This window comes from Miscanthus floridulus, chromosome 10 (genome assembly GCF_019320115.1).
Source record: "Miscanthus floridulus cultivar M001 chromosome 10, ASM1932011v1, whole genome shotgun sequence".
Taxonomy (NCBI): Eukaryota; Viridiplantae; Streptophyta; class Magnoliopsida; order Poales; family Poaceae; genus Miscanthus; species Miscanthus floridulus.
In genome coordinates this window covers 60,582,246-60,607,243 of record NC_089589.1, presented here as the reverse complement: position 1 = coordinate 60,607,243, position 24,998 = coordinate 60,582,246, and the positions used below count along the sequence as shown (strand labels likewise).

The following is a 24,998-nucleotide window of genomic DNA, read 5'->3' as shown; positions in this document are numbered from 1 at the left end:
CTACCGCTCAGTGGTTGGAACTTGGAAGCGAAGAGTAAAAAATTCTGAACGTGTAAATAGAAGGAGCAGATGTCATCCCGAATTTGTTCTTGGTACCAAAATAGCGGTCGACAGGGTAAATCAGTGTAAATTTCTTGTGACATAGTACAGGCTGAGAGACGACTTCCGTTCTGGCTAGATGTGTACCTGTTGAAAGATCAGTTGTATGCATTTAGTCATCAATCAACGGCAAAATATGTAGTACTATTAGTATATAAATGGACCTGTTTAGAAAGAGTCGACCAATCAAGGAAAGAACAGTTAGCTCCATTGGCTACTACGCTAATAATTTAATATAAATAGATAATGGTCCGCTCTCATCCAACACACAAACGGATGCGATTACGACCACTGACAACATGCATGGGTTTTAGTTTTGGAATTACTCGGCAATTTCTGCAACATTACAAGAGTGGTTCTCTGTCACAGTAGGTGGCACCGCGTAAGGCCATTGACGACGACTGCAGCGTGGGGTCGAGTCAAGTCAACGTCTCATGGCGCCTCTCAGACACGACGTACACGATGGATGCTTTGGTCCGGAGCTTGTCATTGCCTACTTTATCCGACTCCTCTTACTGTCCCAAACATCGACCAGGCAGCAGATCCGCGCTCTCCCACTCCAGTGTCCATCCCCTCCCTCCTCCACCCACCAATCTCTGGAGCTTTACCACTACGGGCTCCGGCGGCTCGGCCTACAGGAGACCAGCAAGTGCGACGGCCCCGCGCTCAGCCGACCGCAGCTTCATCCAAGGTGAGCACACCCCGTTAATCTTATCTCCTCCAAATTGGTGTGAGTTGCTTGATTTGTTTGGGTAGAAACTTTCTGCCAATTTCAGTTTTTGCCTTCGGGTTAAATACATCAGATTGCGAAGCTTAGTAAGTTTTCTTTTTTTTTTTCTTTCTTGTATGTACAACTTGCTATATGTTTGACATGCGTTGGGCTCGGACATACAGTAAGCTAGCAAGGTACACAGAAATCAACTAATTACATGTTTTGTTTTACTTTGTTAGTGAGATAGCTAATGTATGTGGCAATGGACATTTTAAGGTACGGTGCTCCATTATGTTTTGGAATCCCTGCTTCCGCTCCAACTATTAATTTTTTTTGATAACTTGCCTCATGTGAATTAATGTTGAGCCTTGGTGCTTCTAAAAAAGAATTAATGTGGAGCCTCTTTTGGGTCCTCCATTATGTAATAGTAAGATTACTATTAACTCAGTGGATGGAAACATATTATTTACATCCAGGTACAAGAAATATATCTTTTGATATGATAGATAGCTTGTGAAAGAATATCTTACATGCTAATCCATGCTCTGATAATTGTGTGGAGTCCAAAATGTAACAAAATATTAAAATTTAGTTCTAAATTTTGAATTGGTATATGCATTTTTATATACATGCATGTTTTTAATGGAGACTTCAGTCAGTTTAGATGCCAAATCCTAGTTGGACTAGGTAGAAGATATTCGATACTCTGTACATTATCTTCTGTGCTATGCATACAAAATTGTGTTTTGTACATATACTTCTACTTTGGATTTTTGAAAATTTTAACTTCGTTGCATATACCATGAAATAAATGGCTCAGCATTTTGCATGCATGTTGAGGACTGCCTTATATTGAATTTAGAGAGTGATGTGGCCTCTACATTAGTGGAGAGTGAGAATGGTGGATTTGGAGAATAGAAAAGATGGAGTGGATTAGAGTTTATTGGAGCCTGGTTTTTTGGTTTATTTTATAAATTTTGTAACAGTGAACCATGTAGAGAGCCTCTTGGAGATGCTTTTAGGAAAGAATTACATCTGTGCTCTTTAAAAGAAAGGAATAGCATCTGCACTAAAATTTATTTTTTACCCTATGCATTAATTGGAACGCGACAAAACATATTGTACATTGTTCAAAACAAGCCATTAGTAATCAATGGGGGCTGTTATCTATTATTGAATCTATAATCTATTAAGAACGGTTGATATTGTGTGCTTTTTGTTAACATGTGCGGACAGGTCTGAAACATCTAAGTAAAATAGATTGCGTACATTATCTTGAACTAATCAAGCTCCATGCTTTGATTGTGCAGAACTGAACTAATGGCAGAAGCACTGCTAACTGCTCTCTCGAAAATTGGTACCGTTTTAGGAGATGAAGTCATCAAATTCGTCATCGCTGAAGCATCTAAAAAGGCAACTAATCTGAGGGAGCTACCAGAAAATATAAGGCACATTGAGAGAGAATTGAATATGATGAGAAATGTAATACAAGATTTGGATACCACAAATCTCAGCATCAATGTGGTCAAGGGATGGATTGGGGAGCTGAGAAAGGTGGCCTTCCATGTGGAAGATGTAATGGATAAATACTCATATCACGCTTTTAAGCTGCAGGAAGAAGGATCGCTGATGTGGTTCATCAAAGGAGCACAAAATGCCAAAATTTTCAGTGATATTGCTGATGAGGTGGTTCGTATAAAGGGTGAGATTGAGCAAGTAAAACAACTGCAGAAGGACTATTTCCCTGCTCTCCAAGTTCCAGCAAGCCCTGTAATTGTTCGACATGGATCCCAAACCTTCTTGCCAGAGCTTATTCAAGATGAAGATCTCGTGGGGATTGCATTGAATCAGGCAAAGTTGATTGGATGGCTTCATAGCAATGAGCCAAACAACAAAGTGATAACGGTGTCGGGTATGGGTGGATTGGGAAAGACCACTCTGGTCATGAATGTTTATGAGCGTATGAAGAGCGAGTTCCCTGTCAATGCCCGGATCACTGTGTCACAGACCTACACAATAGTTGGTTTGCTGAGCGAACTACTCAGAGATATTGGGAAGGACACATATAAGCCATCAGATAGCATCGAAAGTATGGATGCCTACAAGCTGAGAGAAGAAATTAAGAATGTCCTAGGTACCAGAAAATGTTTGTTTGTCTTGGATGATGTTTGGAACATGGAAGTGTACCATCAAATGATGGAAGACATTTTCAATACTCTTCGAGCAAGCTGTGTCATCATCACAACACGGAGAGAAGACGTTGCATCTCTTGCATCTTCAGGATGCCATCTTCAGCTCCAGCCTTTGGGACGTTCCCATGCACTCGACCTCTTCTGTAGAAGAGCCTTTAAAAACACGGCTGAGTGTCCCCAAGAGCTTGAGGATGTGGCTGCTTCCATAGTAGAAAGGTGTAAGGGCTTGCCATTGGCACTTATATCTATGGGCAGGCTCATGTCCTCCAAGAAACCAACTAAACATGCCTGGAATCAAATGTACAATCAGTTCCGGGTTGAGCTAGCTAAACCAGACAATGTGCAGGCAATTTTGAAGCTTAGCTACAATGATTTACCAGGGAACCTCAGAAATTGTTTCCTGTACTGCAGCCTATTTCCAGAAGATTGCATCATGTCGAGAGAGAGCCTTGTCAGGCAGTGGGTTGCTGAAGGATTTGCAGTGACCAACGAAAACAACACACTGGAGGATGTGGCTGAACTAATTCTGGTGGAGCTCATTACTAGGAATTTGCTGCAAGTTGAAGAGTATGATGAGCTTGGTAGGGTGAACACATGTAAGATGCATGACATTGTGCGTGACCTGGCTCTTTCAATAGCTAGAGATGAAAAGTTTGGCTCTGCAAGCGATCAGGCTGAAGTGATAAATATGGACCGGGAAGTGCGCCAACTATCATTGTGTGGATGGAATGGAAGTGATGCACCAAGAGTGAAATTTCCACACCTTCGCACTGTATTTTCACTTGATGGTGTTACATCCGCTCACATGCTAGCCTCAATCTTTTCTGAGTCAAGCTACCTTACTGTTCTTGAGCTACAAGATTCTGAGATAACCGAAGTGCCACAATCTATAGGGAATCTGTTTAATCTACGTTACATTGGCTTGCGGCGCACAGGAGTCAAGTCGCTCCCAGAGTGTATTGAGAAGCTATCCAACCTACAGACACTGGACATCAAGCAAACAAAAATAGAGAAGCTACCAAGAGGCATAGTCAAGGTCAAGAAGCTGCGGCATCTGTTAGCTGACAGAGTGGTGGATGAGAAGCAGAAAGATTTCCGGTACTTCACAGGGGTACAGCCACCCAAGGACCTCTCTAACTTGGTGGAACTTCAGACTCTGGAGACTGTGGAAGCAACAAATGACTTGGCAGGCCAACTGGACAACCTCAGAAAACTAAAAAGCGTGTGGGTTTGCAAAGTTACTGCCATCCATTCTGCAGATCTTTTTCCTGCAGTATCTAAGCTGCCACTTCTTGCCTGTTTGCTTCTTAATGCAAGTGATGAGGACCAGACACTGCACTTGGAAACTCTCAACCCACAGTCCAAGCAGTTCCACAGGTTGATCGTCAGGGGCCGCTGGGCTGCCGGAACACTGCAGTGCCCAATATTTCAAGGCCATGGGAAAAACCTCAAGTATCTAGCTCTAAGCTGGTCTGGTCTTCAGGAAGACCCGCTACTGCTTATTGCTCCACATGTACCAAACCTCACCTATCTGAGTCTTAACAGGGTGAGCAGCACAGAGACAATGGTTATTTCTGAAGGGTCCTTTCCACAGCTAAAGACACTAATACTGAAGAACATGCTCAATGTCAAGCAGTTGACAGTTGGGAAGGATGCTCTTCCAAATATTGAAGGTTTATATATTGTGGCGCTGCCGAAACTGAATAAGGTTCCTCAAGGATTTGAATCCCTTGTGTCTTTAAGGAAGCTGTGGTTACTGTCTCTGCATAAGGATTTCAAAATCCTGTGGGAGCGAAGTAGAATGCGCCAGAAGATGCCAGAAGTGGTGGAGGTTCGCGTCGAGTGATCGCCTGCTTCTTCATACCGCAATACTTCTGATTATTTATGCATATAGTCCTTTGTGTTTGATTCTTCCAGTAGATCTGCAATTCTGAATGCTTTTGTGCTTGTGTTTTTACTTTCAATGAGTCCGGAAGAAACAGATCTCCTCACTAAGAATGTGCCTGATAGTTGTGTGTATGCCATGTTATTGTGGTTTCTTTGTAGTTTGATTTTCCTTTTTTATGTACGAACCTTGTCATTGAACTGGATTTGACAATAACGTTTTTTCTGTCACCATCTTGCTGCCATGTTCAGTTCTGAAGTAATAAGGTCTCATGATTTTTATTTCCTATATGACATCTGACTATCTTAGGCAAGCCAGATTTCTTCATAGTGAACGGGTGACGATTCAAGAACAGACCTATTATTGGGGTTCTCATAATAAGGCTTGTTTCTCCGAGGCCACTGGGCCGTAGTGCCCAAGATTTCATGGCCTTGGGAAACATCTCAAATACGGGCTTGGTACCGCCCGGACGTCTGGACGCCTGTGCTTGCAGTCCTTTTCTCACGTAGTTTCGTGTGCCCACATGAGGTCCGCGCCGCCCCAAACCTCACCAGCATCGATAAGAGCGGGAGAAGGCGGCGGATGCCCAGCTGGCGCCGAGAGGAGGAGACACCGAGGCGAGGCAACAAAAGACGAAGAGAGAGATGCAACACCCGATCTACTCTTAAAACATTTACATGCAACACTTGCAACATACGTTTGAAGCCAGATAAAATACTTGAAACATGCATCTGAAAAACTTGCAAAAACACATGAAAAACAATTGAAACCATTGCAAAAACATACGAAACATCTAGGTAAAACACTTATAAAACATATTTCAAAACATATGCAACATCCAGACAAACACACTTGCAACATACGCCAAAAAAACAGATGAAACATTGGAAATAAAAGCTTGCAACATATGGGCACAACCATTGCAACATATGTAATATCTCGATCTACTTTTGCAATAGAGCACCTGAGTAGCATCCAGCAGGCCTAGGTTCGACTCTCCGTGGGAGCCAATTAAACAAGTCAAGAATAAAAAAACATAAAAATATAGGTTAGGGTTTGCCCTACTGACTTCGGTCGAAACATAATATCTGAAACACTTGAAACAGACTCTTGCAACATGCACTTTCAAGATGCTACGGAGTGGTGCAGAGGTCGCCGGTGTAGACCTCGTCGGCGGCACGGACATCAACAGAGACCGCGGGAGACGCGAGTCCGGGGGGCGGCACACCGGCGAGGGCAGGTCCGACCCGCGAGCAGGGGCGCACAGCGCGCAGAGCAAGTGGCAACCCACTCCGACTGCTTGTGCAACACGTGCCAAACCTCACCTTCCTAATCCTAAACAAAGTCAGCAATGCAGACTCACGACCTTCACACTTGCACGATATTTCCCTGTTTATCTTTTTATATATATATTATTATTTTGTCTTTTTATATATATTATTATTTTGTAATCTTCTATTAAATATTCCGGCTACCTGATGAACTCAAATGAAAATAATTTTAACTACAAAGTTTTAAATCTTATCAAACATTATAACTTTGGTATAAGATGTGCCTCCATATGAGATTGTTTGAAAATTTCAAAAATTAATCTCAAAACTATAAATATAAAATGTATATTTAAGACTCTAAAAGACTTGAATAAACTACTTATCTACAACAAACTTGTAGATTGGGTCCGCCCGATTAACAATGTAAACATTCAAGGTGGTTTCATAATTCTAAATTTTGAATTTTAAAATCTAAAAACTTAAAACACATATTTGGGACTCTAAACAACTTCAAATAAAAATCTTTTCAACTAGTAAATTGTATATTGTATTGACAATACATCTTTAGTGTAGAGCATGTCAACATCAGAGATTATTTGAAATTTTTAATTTTCAAATATCAAAATCCATGGACTTAAAACAATATTTTGGAAAACTATAAAGTTTCAAATCAAAATCTTCTCAAATTCAAACTTGTAGGTTGTGTCAAGAGTTACAACTTTTTTGATATAAGGTTCGTCCTCATTTGATTTCATATGAAAAAGTTATAGTTTATTCTTGATGCAACTATTTGAGAGATGGATCTCTTAAGACCTGTTAATAGCGATTTTTAGAGATGGACATCTTAAAGATACCCACGTCTTTTAACCAATTTACAAAGGTGGACGACCTAAAGCAACCGTCTTATTGTAAATTACTAATGATTAACAGAGGCAAACGCCTTAGGATGCTCGCCTTTATAAATGATTAACAGAGACAGGTGTTTACCTGGAGGCCGCTTGACCGTTTATAGGGGCAGTCCCTAGATATGCTTGCATCGGTTAATCAGAAAGGTTGTCTTTTAAAATCATTTTGCTAGTAGTGAAGATTTGTTGTAACAAACAAAGCAATAGTTAGTTATGATTGACAAATTCATCCACAAATATCAAATCATGGACTACGGGCGTTTTGGATCTATTAGTCCCTGGACTAAACTTTAGTCCCTATCCTATTTGGATGGAGTGGCTAATGGCCATTGAAGCTACTATACAAAGACCAAAATGCCCCTAATTCACACAATGTTCTCGAGGGAGTCCAACTCCTCCTTCGCCACCGCTGGACCTGGAGCGTGGGCTCGCTCTTGCCCATGGCAACGCATCGACCTCCACGGTGCCGGGGAACACTGGGAGGGGAGCCCCGCACACGCTTGTTGTAGCCCGCATCGCCGAGGGCAGCCACGCTGCGTGCACACGGGCAGGCCGCTACGCCCTGGCCTGCGAGTGCATTAATGAGGGGCAGGGGTGTCTTTTTTGCTGGTTTAGTCCCTTTTAATCACCCCAAAAGACTAATGGACTAATTGGTGTAGTCACACTATTTGAGTCTTTAGGGGCTAAAAGCGACTAAATGGGGTCACCCCATCCAAACAGGCCCTACGTATCCATACATGGCAATTGTATGTTTGTCATATAATGTAGTTCCCCTAGACATATATATTAAATCAGAGCTTATTTGATACCATATGAAGTAGTCTTACTGGATTTTTATTGTTACCATGAAGTTAGGCATGATGTTAGAGATACATTAATTTCCTTGGCATTAGTGGTGCAAGTATGTGTTCGACGGTAGCATAGACGCCTATACTGAAAGAAACTAGGTAGTAATAGTACTTGCAAGACTGCTTATATAGTTATAATTTTAGATGTGTCATGTCTGGTAAATTTGGCTAACACATGCGCGAGCTATTGCACACAAGCTCATAACATGATATTTATTAAGATTTCCCCAAGGATTTTGTCGAAATGGCCGAGGCGAGAGGGCTTGTTCTTCTTTAGTTTTTGTTTTCCGGGTGAGTGAAGCTGTTTTGTAACTAGATGATCTTGAGCAACAAAAGCTTGTGAACGCTCCACTTGAGAAATGCAGTTTATTCCTCTTTGACTTGGCTTTTGACTCGATCTGACCTATTTATCAACTGTATTTTGACATTTAAGGCTATGTTCGCTTGAGCTTATCAGACAGCCAGAAAACAATGTTTTTTTCTCACAACAAATCAATCATACAAATGAGTCGGAGCCAAAATAAGTCTTATTGAACAGAGCCTAAGCACATTTCCAGTAGCCATGTTAGATTGAGAGAGTGACCATAGTTTGAAACTGTGTCCAATACAGTCATGGTCCGAAACTGTCCAGAACGAACATGGAAGTGTGCATAGTTGTTTGTTTCCAATTCGAAAAGGGTCACCAAGTCAATGTCGCCGAGTTCCATAATTGAATCGTGAGCTTTTGACTAAAGTCCTGTTTGGTAGGGCTTCTTCATTGACTTCAGTAGCTATTTGGAGCTGTTTTTTGCCAAACAGGGTAAAATGAAATGGTTCTTTTGGAAGGCCTAAAAACATGCTCTCACACAGCTTTGGAGTGGGAAGAAGAAAAAAAAATGATGGTTTCACCTAACTTTACTAGTGAACTAGAGCCTTGCTAAACGGTGCCTAATTAAGCACCACAAAAGTGGATTCGGTTAAGTTCTCATCAGCGTTCCATTCATCCGCGCTCTCATGTCAAGTCAAGATGCGTAGGCCACATCCGTGTGTGAACGGCACTAGCGTAGCGGCCATAGAGATTCTTTTCCTCGATCAGTGGTGGGGCTCCCACTTTCCTCGTTGTTCCCGCGGCTGCATCGAATTAAGGCCATGTTGAGTTTCACCAAAATCCAAACTTTGTCACTATGCAAAAAGAAGATTTTCTATCACATCAAACTTACAGAACATGCATGGAGTATTAAATGTTGACGAAATCAAAAACTAATTGCACAGTTTGGTTGTACTTTGCGAGACGAACGTTTTGAGCCTAATTAGTCAACGATTAGACAATTATTATCAAATACAAACAAAATGCTACATTACGCTACAGTGACCTCTCTTTCCGGGGGCGCCAACTTTGGCCAGCAACTAAACGCGGCCTAAAGTTTGCAGTAGTAGTGCAGATTGCAGAGAATCTCGGTGCTTTCTCCTCTTTTCCCTGTTCCCACTCAAAAAGTTTGAAGCGACGCAGGGCAGAGCGCGCGCCCTTCTCAACCTGTTATGTTCACACGCCCAAGGTAATTAGGTCTTATTTAGTTTCAAAAAGTTTTTCAAAAAAGTATTACAGTGGTCATCACATTGAATCTTGCGATACATGTATGGAACATTAAATATAGACGAAAAAAACTAATTACACAGTTTGGTTGGAAATCGCGAGACGAACGTTTTGAGCATAATTAGTCCATAATTGAATATTAATTGCCAAATAAAAACGAAAATGCTATAGTAGCCAAATTCTCAAATTTTATCCAACTAAACAAGGCCTTAGTGGATCATATCCGTTGCAACTTGCACGGTCATTTCCAAGTATAAACTTTAGATTTAGTTAATAAAATAGTGTCACTTACTCCTTCCTTATGTAATATTGTGCATTCTAAAAATTTTAAGACAACTTAAGGAAACTCTCAAATGATGTATATACTCATGGATTATTCTAGTTAAGGAGTTTCTCCTCAAATTATGATTTTCTTTTTAACAATTTTTTTGCCAAATCTAGACATAATCATTGCATAGAATGTAGTATATTTTAGTATAAATTTTAAAAGTCATAATGCACTATAGTTCAACGGAGGAAGTATGTCCTATTATAAGATAGAAAAATGAGATAAGACGTCAAGCGAATCTGAGCTATTGATTTTTCTAAATCGAAAGATTTTACAAGATAAAATACAACATTTAGGAATTATCTGTTCGCTCCTTAACGTGCCATCAACAAATGTTTTTTTGAAAAACAAAAAAGAAAATGTTACATATGTATGATGCACCTAATATAATCGCTACAGCAAATAATCATGTTTGGGCCAAGGAAAGTCATATATAATTGAATGAAGTATACATGTTTCACATTTACATATGCCACGTTAAAAATAAAGAAATTTCATCCAACATGCTCATTGAGATCCATCACATATGTGATGTCATAATAAAAAAAACCTTTGTGAAAACCTCAAGAATGGATGCAGCAGATTGTTAGACGGTCATCATGGAGGTTTTTGCGTTCGGCTCTTCTTTCTTTTATTTGTGGGGTCACTCTTAACCTCCCACCCTCGCTAGGGATGCGCGGTTAGAGGTCAAGGGTTTCTCACCAGTGGAAAGACGGACAAATATAAGAAGGCGCAGACACATGGGCGAAGGGGTCCTGTAAGGGATACAAAGGATAAATGCGGATTAATAGATCATTTAATCGCCCAAAAAAACCTTGTCTCTTACATGGGCGCCCTGGGATATTTATAGACCATACCCGGGGCCATGGTGAAATTACACTAGGGTTGGTGCAAGATAGCTTGTCACAATCACGGGGATGGCACGCGGTGCGAGGCATAGGCGGGGTGCGCAGCACGAGGCGGGTCTGGCGTGAGGCGTAGGGGCGCGTGGCGTGAAGCGGGTCTGGCGCGAGGTGCAAGGGCGTGCGGCACGAGCGGTTCCGTCCCGGTGGAAGTGTCCAGATTTTTTTAATATATGATGGGCCGGATAGACCTGATCCTCAGACTCAGTGAAGGCGCGCGTCCGGACAGATGGACCCTTGCTAGATAGTATTACCGTAATAGGAAAGAACCACCGGAGGCCCGAGAGTCTTGCTAGTGGCAAAGGGCTAGCGCTAGCTCCCCGCGCACGCACCCCCGCTAGGCCAGGCGGCGGCCGGGTGGCCGGAGGCCCCGCACGCGCCTGTGCCCCCGCACGCTTGTCGGCTAGGTCAGGTAGCGGCCGGGAGGTCAGGCTGCGGCTACTAGGGTTCTGCTCCGAGCGGTGGTGTTCGACCACGAGGAATGTAGGATAGAGGCGGGGGAGCAGGGGAGGCCGCTCCGGCATGGAGCATGTTCGGTGCTTTCTAGTGACAGGGGCGTCTCCCTCAACTCCGCGTGCTCGGTGCTATCTAGATCCGAGTGTCTCGACCCCGCTCTTGCACACCGGCTAGGCCAAGGGGCAACCGGGTGGTCGGGGTAGCAGCCAGAGGCCCGCACGTGCCCGTGCCCGTGCCCCTGCGCGCTCGCCGGCTAGGGCAGGTGGTGGCTGGGTGGCTGGGGCTATGGCCGAAGCCACGTGCGCCTCTCCTAGATCCTAGTGTCTGGCCCCGTACACGCATGTCGGATAGGCCAGGCGGTCGGAGGCCCGCGCATGCACGTGCCCCCGTGCGGTGGCCGGCTAGGCCAGGCAGCGGCGGGGTGGACGGTGCTGCAGCCGAAGTCGCATGCACTCGTGCGTGTCTGGGTCTGTGCCCGTGCTCGCTGACCGGTCGGCGGCCTAAACGTCGACGGCCAGTCCAAGCAGTTCCACACATTGATCGTTAGGGGCCGCTGGGCTGCCGGAACACTGCAACTGCAGTGCCCAATATTTCAAGGCCATGGGAAAAACCTCAGGTATCTAGCTCTAAGCTGGTCTGGTCTTCAGGAAGACCCGCTACTGCTTATTGCTGCACATGCATGTGCCAAACCTCAGCTATCTGAGCCTTAATAGGGTGAGCAGCACAGAGACAATGGTTATTTCTGAAGGGTCCTTTCCACAACTAAAGGCACTAATACTGAAGAACATGCTCAATGTCAACCAGTTGACAGTTGGGAAGGATGCTCTTCCAAATATTGAAGGTTTATATATTGTGGCGCTGCCGAAACTGAATAAGTTTCCTGAAGGATTTGAATCCCTTGTGTCTTTAAGGAAGCTGTGGTTACTGTCTCTGCATAAGGATTTCAAAATCCTGTGGGAGTTAAGTAGAATGAGCCAGAAGATGCCACAAGTGGTGGAGGTTCGCGTCGAGTGATCGCCTGCTTCTTCATACAACAATACTTCTGATTATTTATGCATATAGTCCTTTGTCTTTGATTCTTCTAGTAGACCTGCAATTCTAAATGCTTTTGTGGCTTGTGTTTTTCCTTCCAATAAGTTCAGAAGAAACAGACCTCCTCACCAAGAATGTGCCTGATAGTTTAGGGTCTTGTTTGAGGGTCCTGCTAGAGATTTCTCGTATGAAAGGCCATGCATGGTTGGAAACTGTCTAATGTAGTCATGATTTGAAACTGTCCCGGGCGAACACGGAAAGCGTGCATAATTGTTTGTTTCAAATTCGAAAAAAAGCAGGGGTCGTCAAAAGAGTGTCTGCGAGTTCCATAATCTAATCGTCAGCTTTCGACTAATTAATCACCAAGGAAAGTGGATTCGGTTAGGTCCTCATCAGCGTTCCACTGATCCGCGCGCTCATGCCAAGTCAAGTTGCGTAGGCCACACCCTTCAAAAAAAAAAAAAGATGCGTCCCGTGTGAACGGCACTAGCGGCTCCCACTTCCCTCGTAAGTCCCGCGGCTGCAAGAAATTCCAATTTGCAGTGGTTGCAGTCAAAAAATTTGAAGCAACGCAGGGCAGAAACCTGTTTTGTTCTGCTAACCTCGCCCAAGCTAGCTAAACTAGGGGATCACATCCGCTGCGCGGACATTTCGACTTTCGAGGTATAAACTTTATTTAACAAATCGTGTCACCTATGTATGATCATATGTCACTATTAAGTACTCATGTTACACATCTATAAACGTTACAACAAATAATCAAGTTTAGGTCTAAAATATAATATATTAATCAAGTATACAGGTTTCACATTAATTTACATATGCCATGTTATTACTAAGAAAAAAGAAGTTTCATCCAATATGCACATTCAGATCCATCATCACATATGTGATATGTCACATTCAAAGGAAAAAAAACTCTTACATCAACTAGGCACATTGCGATCCACCACATATATCACATTCCAATAAAAAAATTACACCAACTGTGCACGTCCACCATGTATGTATACATACATTCATATGCATACTTTTTTGTGACATTTGATTGCCCTATCTTATAGACATGCACTCAATCTATATTTCTCTAAACTAGGGTCCCAAAATTTTAAGCTATGATTATAGACATGCACCCAATCTATATTTATATTCTTTTCATCTAGAAAAAAATTATATAGTACCAAGAAAACATCTTAAATTTGATCAAAATCTATATAATAAAAGTTATTAATGTTTATGATACCAAAAAGTATGTCAGTAGATTATCCATTAAATCTATTTTAATTTCTAGTAATATATATTTGCTATCATAAATAATATATTATTCTTTAAAAGATAATTAAGATTTAGGTAATTCCGTGAAACTAAAATTACATTAGTACTCGCTTTGATATTATTATTAGAGCATCTTCAAGAGTGTCTTTCTAAAAATTTACTCTCTGAATCATCATATGGAGAGTCATTTGAGTAAAAATCATTTTCTATATCTTAGTATCTTCCAACATCTTTTATATATCTTGTGCGCACTCTAGGCAACCATCCTCGTTATCCACTTGGGATAGAGAGAAATACGAAATAGAAGATGTCTCTATTTGGTGATCCAATTGAAGATGCTGTTGGAGGGAATTTTTTCCTATAAATTAGGAAGGATATATAGAGTCTCTTGGAGTTGCTCTTAGCACTTACTATGATGAAAACGAAAGTAGTATTACATTACTCGCTTTGATATTATTCTTTACAAATTTAATTAAGTATCTTCCATCCTCTCACATTCCGGCAAATCCATCACAACCGGACCGGCCGATTTGCGCTCTCTCTCTCTCTCTCTCTCTCTCTCTCTCAAACTTCGTCCCTCACCTTCACTTCACGCGTGCAGGTGACCCGGCGCATGCACCGCAATTATTGTACCTGCTTCTTGGGTCGGCATCAGCTTTTGCTGAACCAGCACATGCACCGCATTGGAGACTTGGAGTCAACTAGCAGGTCTCCTCCCTTGGGCCAGATGCTGAGGTCCAACAACCAACATACTTCTTCTCGCATTAATCTTGAATCTTGATAATCTACTCCTACCTCACTGGTTGCTGCCCTCTCCTTTCCTTTCCTCTGCTCACCATCGCTTCAAGGAGGGTGGCCATTGCAAGATTGCTTCAGGTTAGTGACCCTGATTCTGCTATATATTTAATTCTGAAAAGGTTTTAGGGAAGTTTATACATGTGGATTTTCATCACATACTACTAGTTGTTGCCTTGTTGGTCCTCAGATACTCTTGTGTGCTCATCGTTTCTAAGGAGGTTGATTGGTGTTGTAGCAAACAGCAAGGTGACAAAAAACCAGTAAAACCTTTTCGTGATACTATATTCTCTCTGTTAGTCATGTTTTTTTTTTCTTACCAGGAGTCATGTTAAATAGTCCGTGACCCTTTTGTTGGTACTCTGCTATTTTTGTAATTTTGTCTCTCATATTTTGGAATAGTAGAGAGACGGATTCTTTCAGTTCTCCTCTCCTCTCCTCTAGTATTCTTGTAATATCTTAGCTTATGCTTAAACTTACTCCTGTCAGCCAGCACACCCCCCACAACAGTAGTCTTTAATTCCAGTCTAATTGAAGAAGTATTCTAAAGCCATGTTTTTTCTTTCTTATACTACGTATATATTTCGGTTCTCGAAGAAAAGCTTTTCTTATACTACGTATATATTTCGGTTCTAAAGCCAGTAGTATGTTTACGAAATACTCCTTTTCATACTGTGAAACTAGTCCTTCCTATGTTTCAGATGAAATTCCCGTTCAAGATCTGTGTTTATGAAAAGTCTTCCTTGATAACATGCTCGTGGAATATTTCGTTGCTGTCCGACCTCTGCTCTCAACCAATCCGCTGTCCAAATCGTATAGCAAGTTGGTGCCACTGAATTCCATAGTGACCAATATGACATTAGCTTCCCTAAAACCTTTCAGAATTTCTTCTGAAATAGTACTTGAAATGCCAGCCTTTTTGCAGTAGAAGACAATTGCTTTACTACCAGGCTACATGAACTCTTCTTATTGCAGCATGAATTTTTTTCTATATTTCAAATGTTTTGATGGTCCATTGTCCATCCAAAGATGACACTTTTTTTCTTGAACATGCAGGAGAACTACATATCATTGCATTAAGAAGAAAAAAAGTGGACCCTTAAAAAACACCACACACCCACAAAAGGAAACTACAAAATCCAAAGATCTGGAATTGTGTAAATATTGAACCTTCATCCTTTGAAAAGTTCCTCTAGGTGACTGCATGAAATTCCTTTTGTTTGGTTGTCTTTCAAATTGGGCATATGACGCTCAAGATAATTCCTGCCCATTCCCATATTATCATAATTTGAGTAGTTGCCAGATTGATTCTTTATTTACCACCATACTTCTCTGAAATCCTTGGATGTGAAACTGACATGGTGGGTTTGTTGGTCTGGTCCCACATAGCAGAGTACAACAGATGCTGCTTAAGGGTTTCGAAACTCTGACTGGAAGATAATGAATTTTGTCCATGTTTTGTTAAATACATAAAATGAGAATAATATGTGAGTGTCAGTATTTTATTTTTACACCTAATGTTTATATGAGTAGATTCAGCAAAAAAGTTCATAAGGTAGGTTAGTGTGAGGATGTATATTTAATTGTTCATTAGTTGCTCATTATCTTAAGTTAGTTTTTTAAAGTGACACTAAATGTAACAGATATATGAATTATGAATAATGAACGATACAATACAAGGGAGGTGCCAACAGATTTCCCATGGAAACTAATAGAAGACATTACAAATGGTTTTGCACTAGAGCAAAAGATTGGTAGTGGTGGATATGGGGTGGTTTACAAGGTATGGTTAATGACTTTTGCTTCATCTTTTCAGTTTCATCCTTCAATAATCAAATGCCTATAATCAAATATGTGAAACAGGGAGTACATCCAAATGGACAAGAGGTAGCTGTAAAAAAGCTTTACAACATGCCAGGATTAGATGAGGATCAGTTTCAAAATGAACTTCGAATCCTTACTAGAATTTGCCATCCAAACATCGTCCAGCTCGTTGGGAAAAGCTACATAGAGCAAGATAGATGTGTCGAACACCAAGGCAGACTAGTGTTTGCTACAAAGATAGAGAGGGCAATATGCTTGGAGTTTTTGCCTAAAGGAAGCCTTGAGAAGCATCTCTCTGGTATGAGGTAGTTTTGTTTAGTATGCTAGTTAGTGTTGATCTCTAAAAAAATGCTAGTTACATTTGATTGAATAATTCTGTAAACATGTGTCATTTATTTTCTTCTACAGATGAATGGTCTGGACTTTGTTGGCATAGTCGCTACAAAATAATAAAGGGGATTTGTGACGGTTTGCAATACCTTCATGGAGAAAGAATTTTCCATCTTGACCTCAAACCTTCAAATATATTGCTTGACAAGGATATGGTGCCAAAAATTGCAGACTTTGGCCTATCAAGGCTCTTTAGTGGAACTCGTCAATCGCATACTACAAAAAACCTTCTAGGGACTCTGTGAGTTAAATGACCCATTCCTTGTATATCTGTTGGTTTTCGTTTTCTTTTTTTAAAATAGTGGCATGTTTGCATTGCGCTTAAACATGTGATATTTATGATATAGAGAGTGCCTTTATGGTTTCGATTTAGTGAAAATCAACCACTCAGTTGAATCATTAAACCCCTCCATATATAAGCTTTGGTTCTCATAAAAATTGTAAGGCATCCCATAATAAGGTTGTTTAGAAGCCGATTCACTAGTAGATGCATCAACATAATCGACTTTCTTACCCTCTAGTCTATCAAAATGAGACATGATCATATTAACAACAGTTATAAGGTTGTTCCCAATCACAGTTTTATGATCATGTAATATCTTAGCATAATCAGCATTAGTATGGGAGAAATCATCAACTTCTTTGTGGATCTTTACCTCAGGTGCATCAGATGTAGAGGTAGAAGGCTTAACGAAGATGGCCTCACGATATTGAGTAATATTCACCCCCCCCCCCCCCCCCCCCCCCGATCTTTGGAGTAGCTCACAAGGAACACTTCTAGATTGGCTGAAAGCTTGGCTTGTACCTTTTTTTTTGGCAAAGATCATCGGGAAGCTCATCGATCGAGGATCGAGTGATGATGTGCAATCACCCACCGTCTTCTTGCAGTCATTCTAAGACATGTTGCTCGTCCTCTTCCTCTTCTTCTTCTTCTTCTTCTTCTTCTTCTTCTTCTTCTTCTTCTTCTTCTTCCTCTTCCTTCTCTTCCTCTTCTTCCTCGTCCACTTCCTCTTCCCCCTCTTCCTCTTCTTCCTCAACATTGATGATGGAGTCTATTATACTTGTCCATTTTTTTTGTAAACAGTTTCCTTTCCTCTAGAGGCAGCAACATTGATGGTGATAGGAAATTGCATGAATTAGCAATCATGGTTGAATTTTAGTCAAGACGACATTTTTTAACTTGATTGCAATTTTACTTTTAATGGGATCTTTTCTGTAATAAACATTGGAAATAGTAAGTTACTTTTTGGTCTTTTCTATGTAATGTTTTCTGTTTTTCTTATTGTATATTAGGAAGGAGATTATCTTGGGCCATCTTTTCTATAAAATAAATTATTTAGGTTTACATCACTGTTACTTACGCGATGCTTCAAATATATTTCAGCGGATACGCCCCACCAGAGTATGTAGATATGGGAAAAATCACAAAGAAGTTTGATGTATTTAGTTTGGGGGTCATAATCATAAAAATATTGACAGGATCCGATGGCTACTCCACATATTCTGATATGTGCTCTTCCCAAGACTTCATTGATTTGGTATGGGAAGTTTTTTTTTCTTATGAGGACTATAATGTCCATTTTCTTGTAGTTTTGGCTCGAAACGTTTTCATAGTGAGGTACGGCGTTTACTGATTCACTTCAGTTGCAGGTTCAACGAAACTGGAGGAACATGTTACTGATGGCAGCATGGAAAGATGCATCGTATCTGGATGCTTATTGCAACCAAGTGAAGACTTGCACTGAGATCGCAGTGAAGTGTGTGGAATCCAACAGCCACAAAAGGCCCAGTATAGAGGATGTCATCTCTATGTTGAACCAAACAGAAGAAACTATTGATAAGCTGTACAGGCAGCTATTTGTTGTCCAACCTCTCAATCTCTGCTTCCCCTTCGAGCCAGATAAGCTGATTCCATGCCCAGTGCAGCTAACCAACAACGCAGATCATCATATTACCTACAGGATTCAGCCAAATACCCCAGATATCTTCGTCGGTTCACTCAATGGCACTGTACCTGCAAGATCCACTCAGACTTACATTCTGACGATGCAAAAGCAACAGAAACCACCCCCAAACCTGAGCACAATTCACATCCAGAGCGTTGCAGCCAACTTGGACTTATCGTGGGACATTGACTACATGTTTCACAAAGCAGAAGCAGTTCATGATGTGTTGAAACAGGTGAAGATAACGAGCCTTCGTGAGTGTGCAAGCCAGCTAGCATTCAAGGTGCGTTCTGTAAATTTGCTGCTCAAGGGTTTTTTGCGTACCATTACAATTTTCGAACTTTGGAGAAACATCTAATTTCTCAAAAAAAAAAACTTTGGAGAAACACCACTACTATTCGTCTATTTTGAAACATACCATTACAATTCTTCGTTTCCCACAAGAATGCCACAGAATACGTATAGAGACGACTTGAGCCTAACTGCAGGCATATACGAATACGTATACTTCATTACAGCCCCTTTTCTTGTTACCGACGCGTGAGCTCCACATGTCATCTTCTTCTTCCTCTTCTCATCTCTCCTTGGTGAGCAGCATCTGTCGCCGTCCATGGCGAGCGGCAGCAGCTAGCACGCGGACGAGCAGCAGCAGCAGCACGCCGGCTGGGAGCCACGAGCTCGCCATTGACGGGGCCACGAGCTCCACGCTGGCTGGGAGCGCCTGGGCCGCGAGCTCCGTGTGCCGCCCAAGCTGCGAGCTCCGCGCCCCGTCCAGGCCACAAGCTCCGCGCCGGCCACGTGCGTCCCACCGCCGTCCGCTCGCCGCGTGCTGCTGCTGCTCGCTCGCGTGCTAGCTGCTGCTGCTTGTGGGAAACAGGGGAGATCGCGGCGTGCTGCTGCTGCTCGTGGCCCGGATGGCGCACGGAGCTCGTGGCTTGGGCAGTGCGCGGAGCTCGCGGCCCAGGCGCTCCTAACCGGGGTGCTGCTGCTGCTCCTCTGCCGCGTGCTAGCTGTTGCTGCTCGAAGATGACCTGTGGGGCCTGTGCGTCGGTGACAAGGAGAGGGGCTGTAATAAAGTATACGTATTCGTTTACGCCTGCAGCTATAGGCCCAAGTCGTCTCTATACGTCTGTGGCATTCTTGTGGGAAATAAAGAATTATAATGGTATGTTTCAAAATAGGCGAAAAGTAATGGTGCTTCTCTAAAATTCGAAAATTATAATGGTATGAAAAAACCAAAAAAAAAAAAACAATGGCACTATTTCATGTGATATTATGCCCCTGTGACAAAAGCTAAACCATAGAACTTATGACACCCGCAATGACTGACTCATAAGCTAGCTCTAAGCATTTATTTTTATATTTTAATAGAAGATAGAAAAAGTTAGCTCTTCATTAAGAGCTAGGCTCATACACACATTCCAAAAATATATGATTGTGCCGTGGGGCTATCCATATTATGAGTTATATGCTAAAAATCAACACTATTGAAAAGGTTGACTTAGAGCTAGTAACCAGCTTATACCATTACGGGTGCCCTTATCTCTCCCATCCTAACAAATGGATCAAGATCACGTCATTTTTTTTTCTAAAGTGAATTTTATTTGTAATATACTTTTTCTCTGTTTAATTTGTCCTTTGGCATCATTGTGCAACTGCTTGATTTCGTGGCGTTGTTACACCAATACAGCCCAGAATTGAGGTATATACATAATTTTATTTTTTCTTATTTTGCTCATAGTAATATGTGATGCTTAAATCTTTTGGCGCTAACTAGCGTTTGTTTGATTTGATCAGGTATCATCCCTCAATCGTACTTATCGCATAGACATCCATCCATTGGAGCCATGGTGCGTGCAAAGATTTACTCTCTTGAAATGATACGGATTAGCATTGATTATTCGTTCATCGAGTTCTTTAACGCAACTGTTTTTGGCTCTCACAGAACTTCTTATGCGGTACACGCAGGGTTCTAATAATATCTGGTGAGGGTGAGGCACGTGGTATTGAAATTTGGAACTGCAGGACCAGGGTAAGTGCTGCACAGACACTAGCTAGTCGCTACTACATCCGTCCCAGCAATGATATAAATTCTACTGACCAGCTATGTTTAGTTTAACTAAATTTATGGAAAATAGTATCAACGTTCATTACTTCAAACAGATACTATAAAAATGTATTTCCATGGTACCTTGGGGAAATATTCGATGCAAACCACCTTCTCCGTGGAATCATGAAAACCCTTTACAAAAATATACTTAGAACTATTAAAAAAATAGAAACAATGTCCATTCGTAGTGCATTTATATATGTATGTTGTCACCAAATTTAAGGTTTAAATTCATTTTATAAAAATTCATAAGAAAATAGCAAATTCCGGATACATATGCAATAAATGCATTATACTATAAGTCTAGAATTGCATCCATGGTAGGACGGAGTGAGTGCTTAGTAGTTGAGTGTATAGAGGCATATATGTAATTAAGATATGTGGGTTATCTATTTTTTTGAGTTAAATGCATTGTCGGTGCAGAAAGTGATCAACACGTAAATATTTATAGTTTTGCCGTATGTTGTGATCGGAGGTGACCTATCACTCAATGACACAGAGTTTATACTGGTTCAGGCAACGTGCCCTACGTCCAGTTTGAGTCGGTCGGTGACTTTATTCCTGAGCCCAGGTGCTCGAAGTTTGCAGTGGGGTTACAAACAAGAAGAAGAAAGATGGAGGGTACAAGAGGTCCGGTCGGACTCTGGTCAGAGGGGCCAAGAGTGAAGAGAGCTCCGCTATGTGCTATGTGTTCAAGCGTGTGCTCGAGTTTTAAACCTGGTGGTTCTGTTGTTGTGTATTAGTGAACTTGATCGATCTGAATCCACTGAGTCATGTTGGAGAGAGCGCATCCCCTTTTATAGATGAAGGGGATGGCCTTACAAGTGAGAGGGAGAGAGTACGTATGCTACTAAGTCTTGTTGCCCATGTCGGTGGGTACAAGATGATGGTAGGCGCCCACAATACTGTTTAACGTCAGATGCACGTGGGAGGTTGTGTCGTCTTCTTCTGGTATGACAGATGTCGGTGTCTGCCTCACTGTTGATACCCAGAGGCATGCAGAGTGTTTTACCATGTTCGTCTGGTACGGTAAATACCGGCGCCCACAACACTGTTGATGCCCTAGAGGCATGTGGGGGGAGCCTTACCGTGTTTGTCCGGTATATGAGTTGATGGCGCCCACAACACTGTAAGGGAAATGTCGGCGCCTACAACACTGCTTGAGTTCTGTCATGCCAGGGAGGTCGCAGGGTACTGTCCCGTAGGTGTACAAGGTACGGTCCTCGGTATTGCGGTTGACTTAAGTGCCCTGCCTTGCTTTCTCCGTCTGTTTCCTGGTCCTTACCGAGCGGGCGTCCTGGGTCGGTTGGTCCCAGTCAGCTCTGATTGCGCCAGTCAGAGAGGAGTTGTAAGCAGGGGTTCGAGGCATCCCCGGTCAGAGAAGTGGGTCGGAGTTGGAAGTGGTGTTTGGCCAGGCCTTCCGGTCGGAGAGGCCGTCCGGAGGCGGGCTAGAGACCGAAGTGAGCGCTCCAGTCGGAGAGATGGGCCGGAGTCGGTAGCGGGCGCCGTTCCTCCTCGGCCAGGCCTTCTGATCAGAAATTGGATCGCCCTTCTGGCCTACCGTTTAGGTATTTGGGTCGGCCCAAGAGTTGCGCGTTGGTTTCGCAATGTTGTCTGCTGGGCTGAACCTTTGTTGGGAAGCCGGTCCATGAGGGACCCTAGGTTTATGAACCCGACAGGAGCCCCCGAGCCCCCAAGCCCCCGGGTGATTCGGGTAGAATCGTCTCGAGGATTTTTGTCTTAACGGCGGGTGCGCGCAAGCGCACCCGCGGGTGTAGCCCCCGAGCCCCCAGGCGATTCGGGCAGAATCGACTGGGGGTTTTTCATGTTGCCAGCGGGGTAGGTTTCATTTCGTCCGTGGGTGCGCGCGAGCACACCCGCGGGTGTAGCCCCCGAGCCCCCGGGTGATTCGGGCAGGATCGTCTGGGTTTTTTTTGTCAGCGGGCATGTGTGCGCGTATTTTAGTTGAGACAGAGTCGTCAACCACGGGCTCGTGGATCCTATCGTCGGTGCAGCCCGCGCAGCCGAGGCAGTTAGTTTAGGGACCGGAAGAGACGGACTCATAGATCCTGGCATCGGTGCAGCCCGTGCAGTCGAGGCAGTTAGTTTAGGGACCGGGCGAGACAGACTCATGGATCCTAGCGTCGATGCAGCTCGCGCAGCCGAGGCAATTAGTTTAGGGATCGGGTTAGGCGGACTCGTGGATCCTGGCGTCGGTGCAGCCCACGCAGTCGACGCAATTAGTTTAGGGATCGGGTGAGGCGGAGCTCGAGATCCTAGCGTCGGTGCAGCCCGCGTAGCTGAGGTAGTTAGTTTAGGGATCGGGCAAGGTGGAGCTCGCGGATCCTGCCGTCGGTGCAGCCCGCATAGCCAAGGCAATTAGTTTAGGGAGCAGGCAAGACGGAGCTCGTGGATCTTGGCATCGGTGCAGCCCGCATAGCCGAGGCAGTTAGTTTAGGTGTCTTGAGCCCCTGAGCCCCATTGGGCTTTGGTAGAGGTCGGTTTGAGTTTTGTGCGTTACCCCATCCTCGGTTTCTCACAACCGGAGGGGCTGAGCTTTGTCGCTTGCCTCGATTGCTTGGGCTTGAGTGACGCTCTCGGTGAGCTCACTAACGGGTATGATCGAGTGGAATCTAGGTCCGTCATTCATGACGGGGTCAGCATAGCCCTCTTGTGACATTCCACTGCTCCTTGACCTGCAACCCGGTAGATGCCTGGGTCATTTTGGAGACCGATCCGGGTGACCCACTGGCCTCCCCTCGATGGAGATTCTATGGGTTTGGTAGAGGTTTAGGATCGAACGAGAACGTTGAGATGACCCTGTCTGCTTCAGGGCAGATTGGACGAGGGCCACACGGGGCTCATTTGTGTTTTCTCCCCTGGCTCTGTTAGACGCGATGTGGCCTCGAGCCCTTCATGACGCAACATGGAGCGTTGTGATGCATTTTAGCTGCATGTGTGATGCGTTAGTTCCCGAGTCCCTAGGCGATTTGGGCCTGAATAGTCTGGGGGCATGGGCATATGGAATGAATGCGTATATGGATGTATGAATGATTATATAAAGAAATAGTGGCATTTGGTAATGTTACCTTGATGACTCGAGTGACGGGGTTTGAAGAGCTTCAATCGGAAATGTCCGACCGGGATCCATGCTCATCGTTTGTGATGGAGTTGGCATGGCCTACACGGGGCGTCCCTTTGCTCCTTACCTGTCTCTTGGCATTCTCCTGAGCCGTTCGATCGACTTTACAAAGCCCAATGGTCTCTCCTGGCGGAGATCCCTTTGTTTGGGTTTTTCCAAGTCCCGTCTGGGAAGGCGGAGGGCCACCTGCGTGTGGTGGCGCTTTGGTTCTTGTGCCTGGCGTGCGGTAGTGGTGGGCCATACCCGGGCCACGTCCTGTCTGACCAGGTGTCGTTTCGTCGGTCAGTGCGTGTCCCATCGGTCAGGGCGCGTCCCATCGTTTCCCATCCGCATTGAATGGAGGAAGGGAGAGAGTTTTTCACTCTGATCCTTTGCCCTTTTTAGTTGCCACGTTTCCTCCTTAAATAGGGAAAGGGAGAGGGCAGCTCATCGTAGTCCTTTGGCTATTCTACAACTATTGCCTCTCCTCCTTCCTCCTCACCGAGAGTGACTGTATGCCGCGGCGGTTCCTAAGTGAAAGAGAGGGTAAGTGAGAGGGAGAACTCACAGATCCCTTCGTGAATCTGGAGCGCAATGTCGAGCTAGAGGCTGCCCGAGGCGGTGCTGGCCATCTTTGCCTGAGAAGGGGCGGCTTTCGCCGGAGGAGGTGGCGCACTGGATTCATTTATGAGGCCTTTTCGAGATGGAGCCGTGCGTGAACTCTTTTTGGTGGATCTCCACCAGGCGAGCCTTGTCGAAGGGGAAGTTGTGCAGGACTGTGCTGGTGGAGGGTTTCATGCTTGCGGCTGCTCAGGTTGGCCAGTTAATAAAGTTTGATGAGATATCTTCCAGCCACGGTGGCCATACCTCGGCGGGAAGCGTCCCTGCCCAGTAGCTGCCTCGACTACATGAGAAGGTCAGGAGCTCCATGCTCTTCTGCTGAGCATCTATGGTTGCGACGCCCTTGAGGTACCCATTGTGTTCGCCGAAGTCGAGCGAGCGGAACCGAGCGGGGTCCTTGAGGTACCCGTTGCGCTCGCCGAAGTCGAGGGAGCGGAACCAGGCGAGGCCCTTGCGGCGGTAGTTATGCCCGGTGGCATGTGTCGTGGCCTCTCCTTTGGCATCAGCTGATGCTACTGAGCGGCCACAGTAGTATTTAGAGTAGAAGTAGTCAGCAAATGTAATCGTTAAGTTTGCGGGGGAGCCCCCCGTGTGAACAGTTTTTGTATCAATGAATACATCAGTTCTGTTTTTGTGATAGAATCATTGTCCGTTCCTTGTTTTTTATCCTAGCATAGCTTTATTTTTATCCTTTCTTTTTCGCACCTACCCGT

General features: G+C 43.7%; 2 protein-coding genes across 16 annotated transcripts in view; both read left to right on the top strand.

Annotated features, from left to right (window-relative positions):
- Nucleotides 1–517: 517 nt before the first annotated feature.
- Nucleotides 518–5,121, top strand: LOC136486642 (disease resistance protein RPM1-like). Of its 2 annotated transcripts, none has more exons than XM_066483600.1 (2): nt 518–790; nt 2,122–5,121. In XM_066483600.1, exons 1-2 carry the CDS (start codon nt 534–536, stop codon nt 4,847–4,849), a joined length of 2,985 nt encoding a protein of 994 aa, XP_066339697.1. In that variant the 5' UTR covers nt 518–533; the 3' UTR covers nt 4,850–5,121. The 2 variants fall into 2 exon arrangements, with proteins under 2 accessions (XP_066339697.1, XP_066339698.1); XM_066483601.1 differs by lacking the exon at nt 518–790 and adding an exon at nt 956–1,005.
- Nucleotides 5,122–14,085: 8,964 nt separating this feature from the next.
- LOC136486640 (uncharacterized) overlaps nt 14,086–24,998 on the top strand; it is a 39,037-nt gene continuing 28,124 nt past the window's right edge. For 4 of the 14 annotated variants that reach the window (XM_066483598.1, XM_066483597.1, XM_066483587.1 and 1 more), the window contains exons 1-9: nt 14,191–14,213; nt 14,327–14,354; nt 16,137–16,395; nt 16,506–16,728; nt 17,872–18,025; nt 18,132–18,716; nt 20,124–20,135; nt 20,231–20,283; nt 20,402–20,465. In XM_066483598.1, coding sequence (XP_066339695.1) covers nt 14,206–14,213; nt 14,327–14,354; nt 16,137–16,395; nt 16,506–16,728; nt 17,872–18,025; nt 18,132–18,716; nt 20,124–20,135; nt 20,231–20,283; nt 20,402–20,465 — 1,386 coding nt within the window. In that variant the 5' untranslated portion in view covers nt 14,191–14,205. The other 10 variants (XM_066483591.1, XM_066483592.1, XM_066483590.1 and 7 more) reach the window with 10 other exon arrangements.

Excerpts from the sequence above, each read along its gene's own strand:
- LOC136486642 (XM_066483600.1), top strand. The coding sequence starts at position 534 with ATGGCGCCTCTCAGACACGACGTACACGATGGATGCTTTGGTCCGGAG. Across the intron at positions 791-2,121 it reads CGACCGCAGCTTCATCCAAG|AACTGAACTAATGGCAGAAG; the intron begins GTGAGCACACCC and ends TTGATTGTGCAG.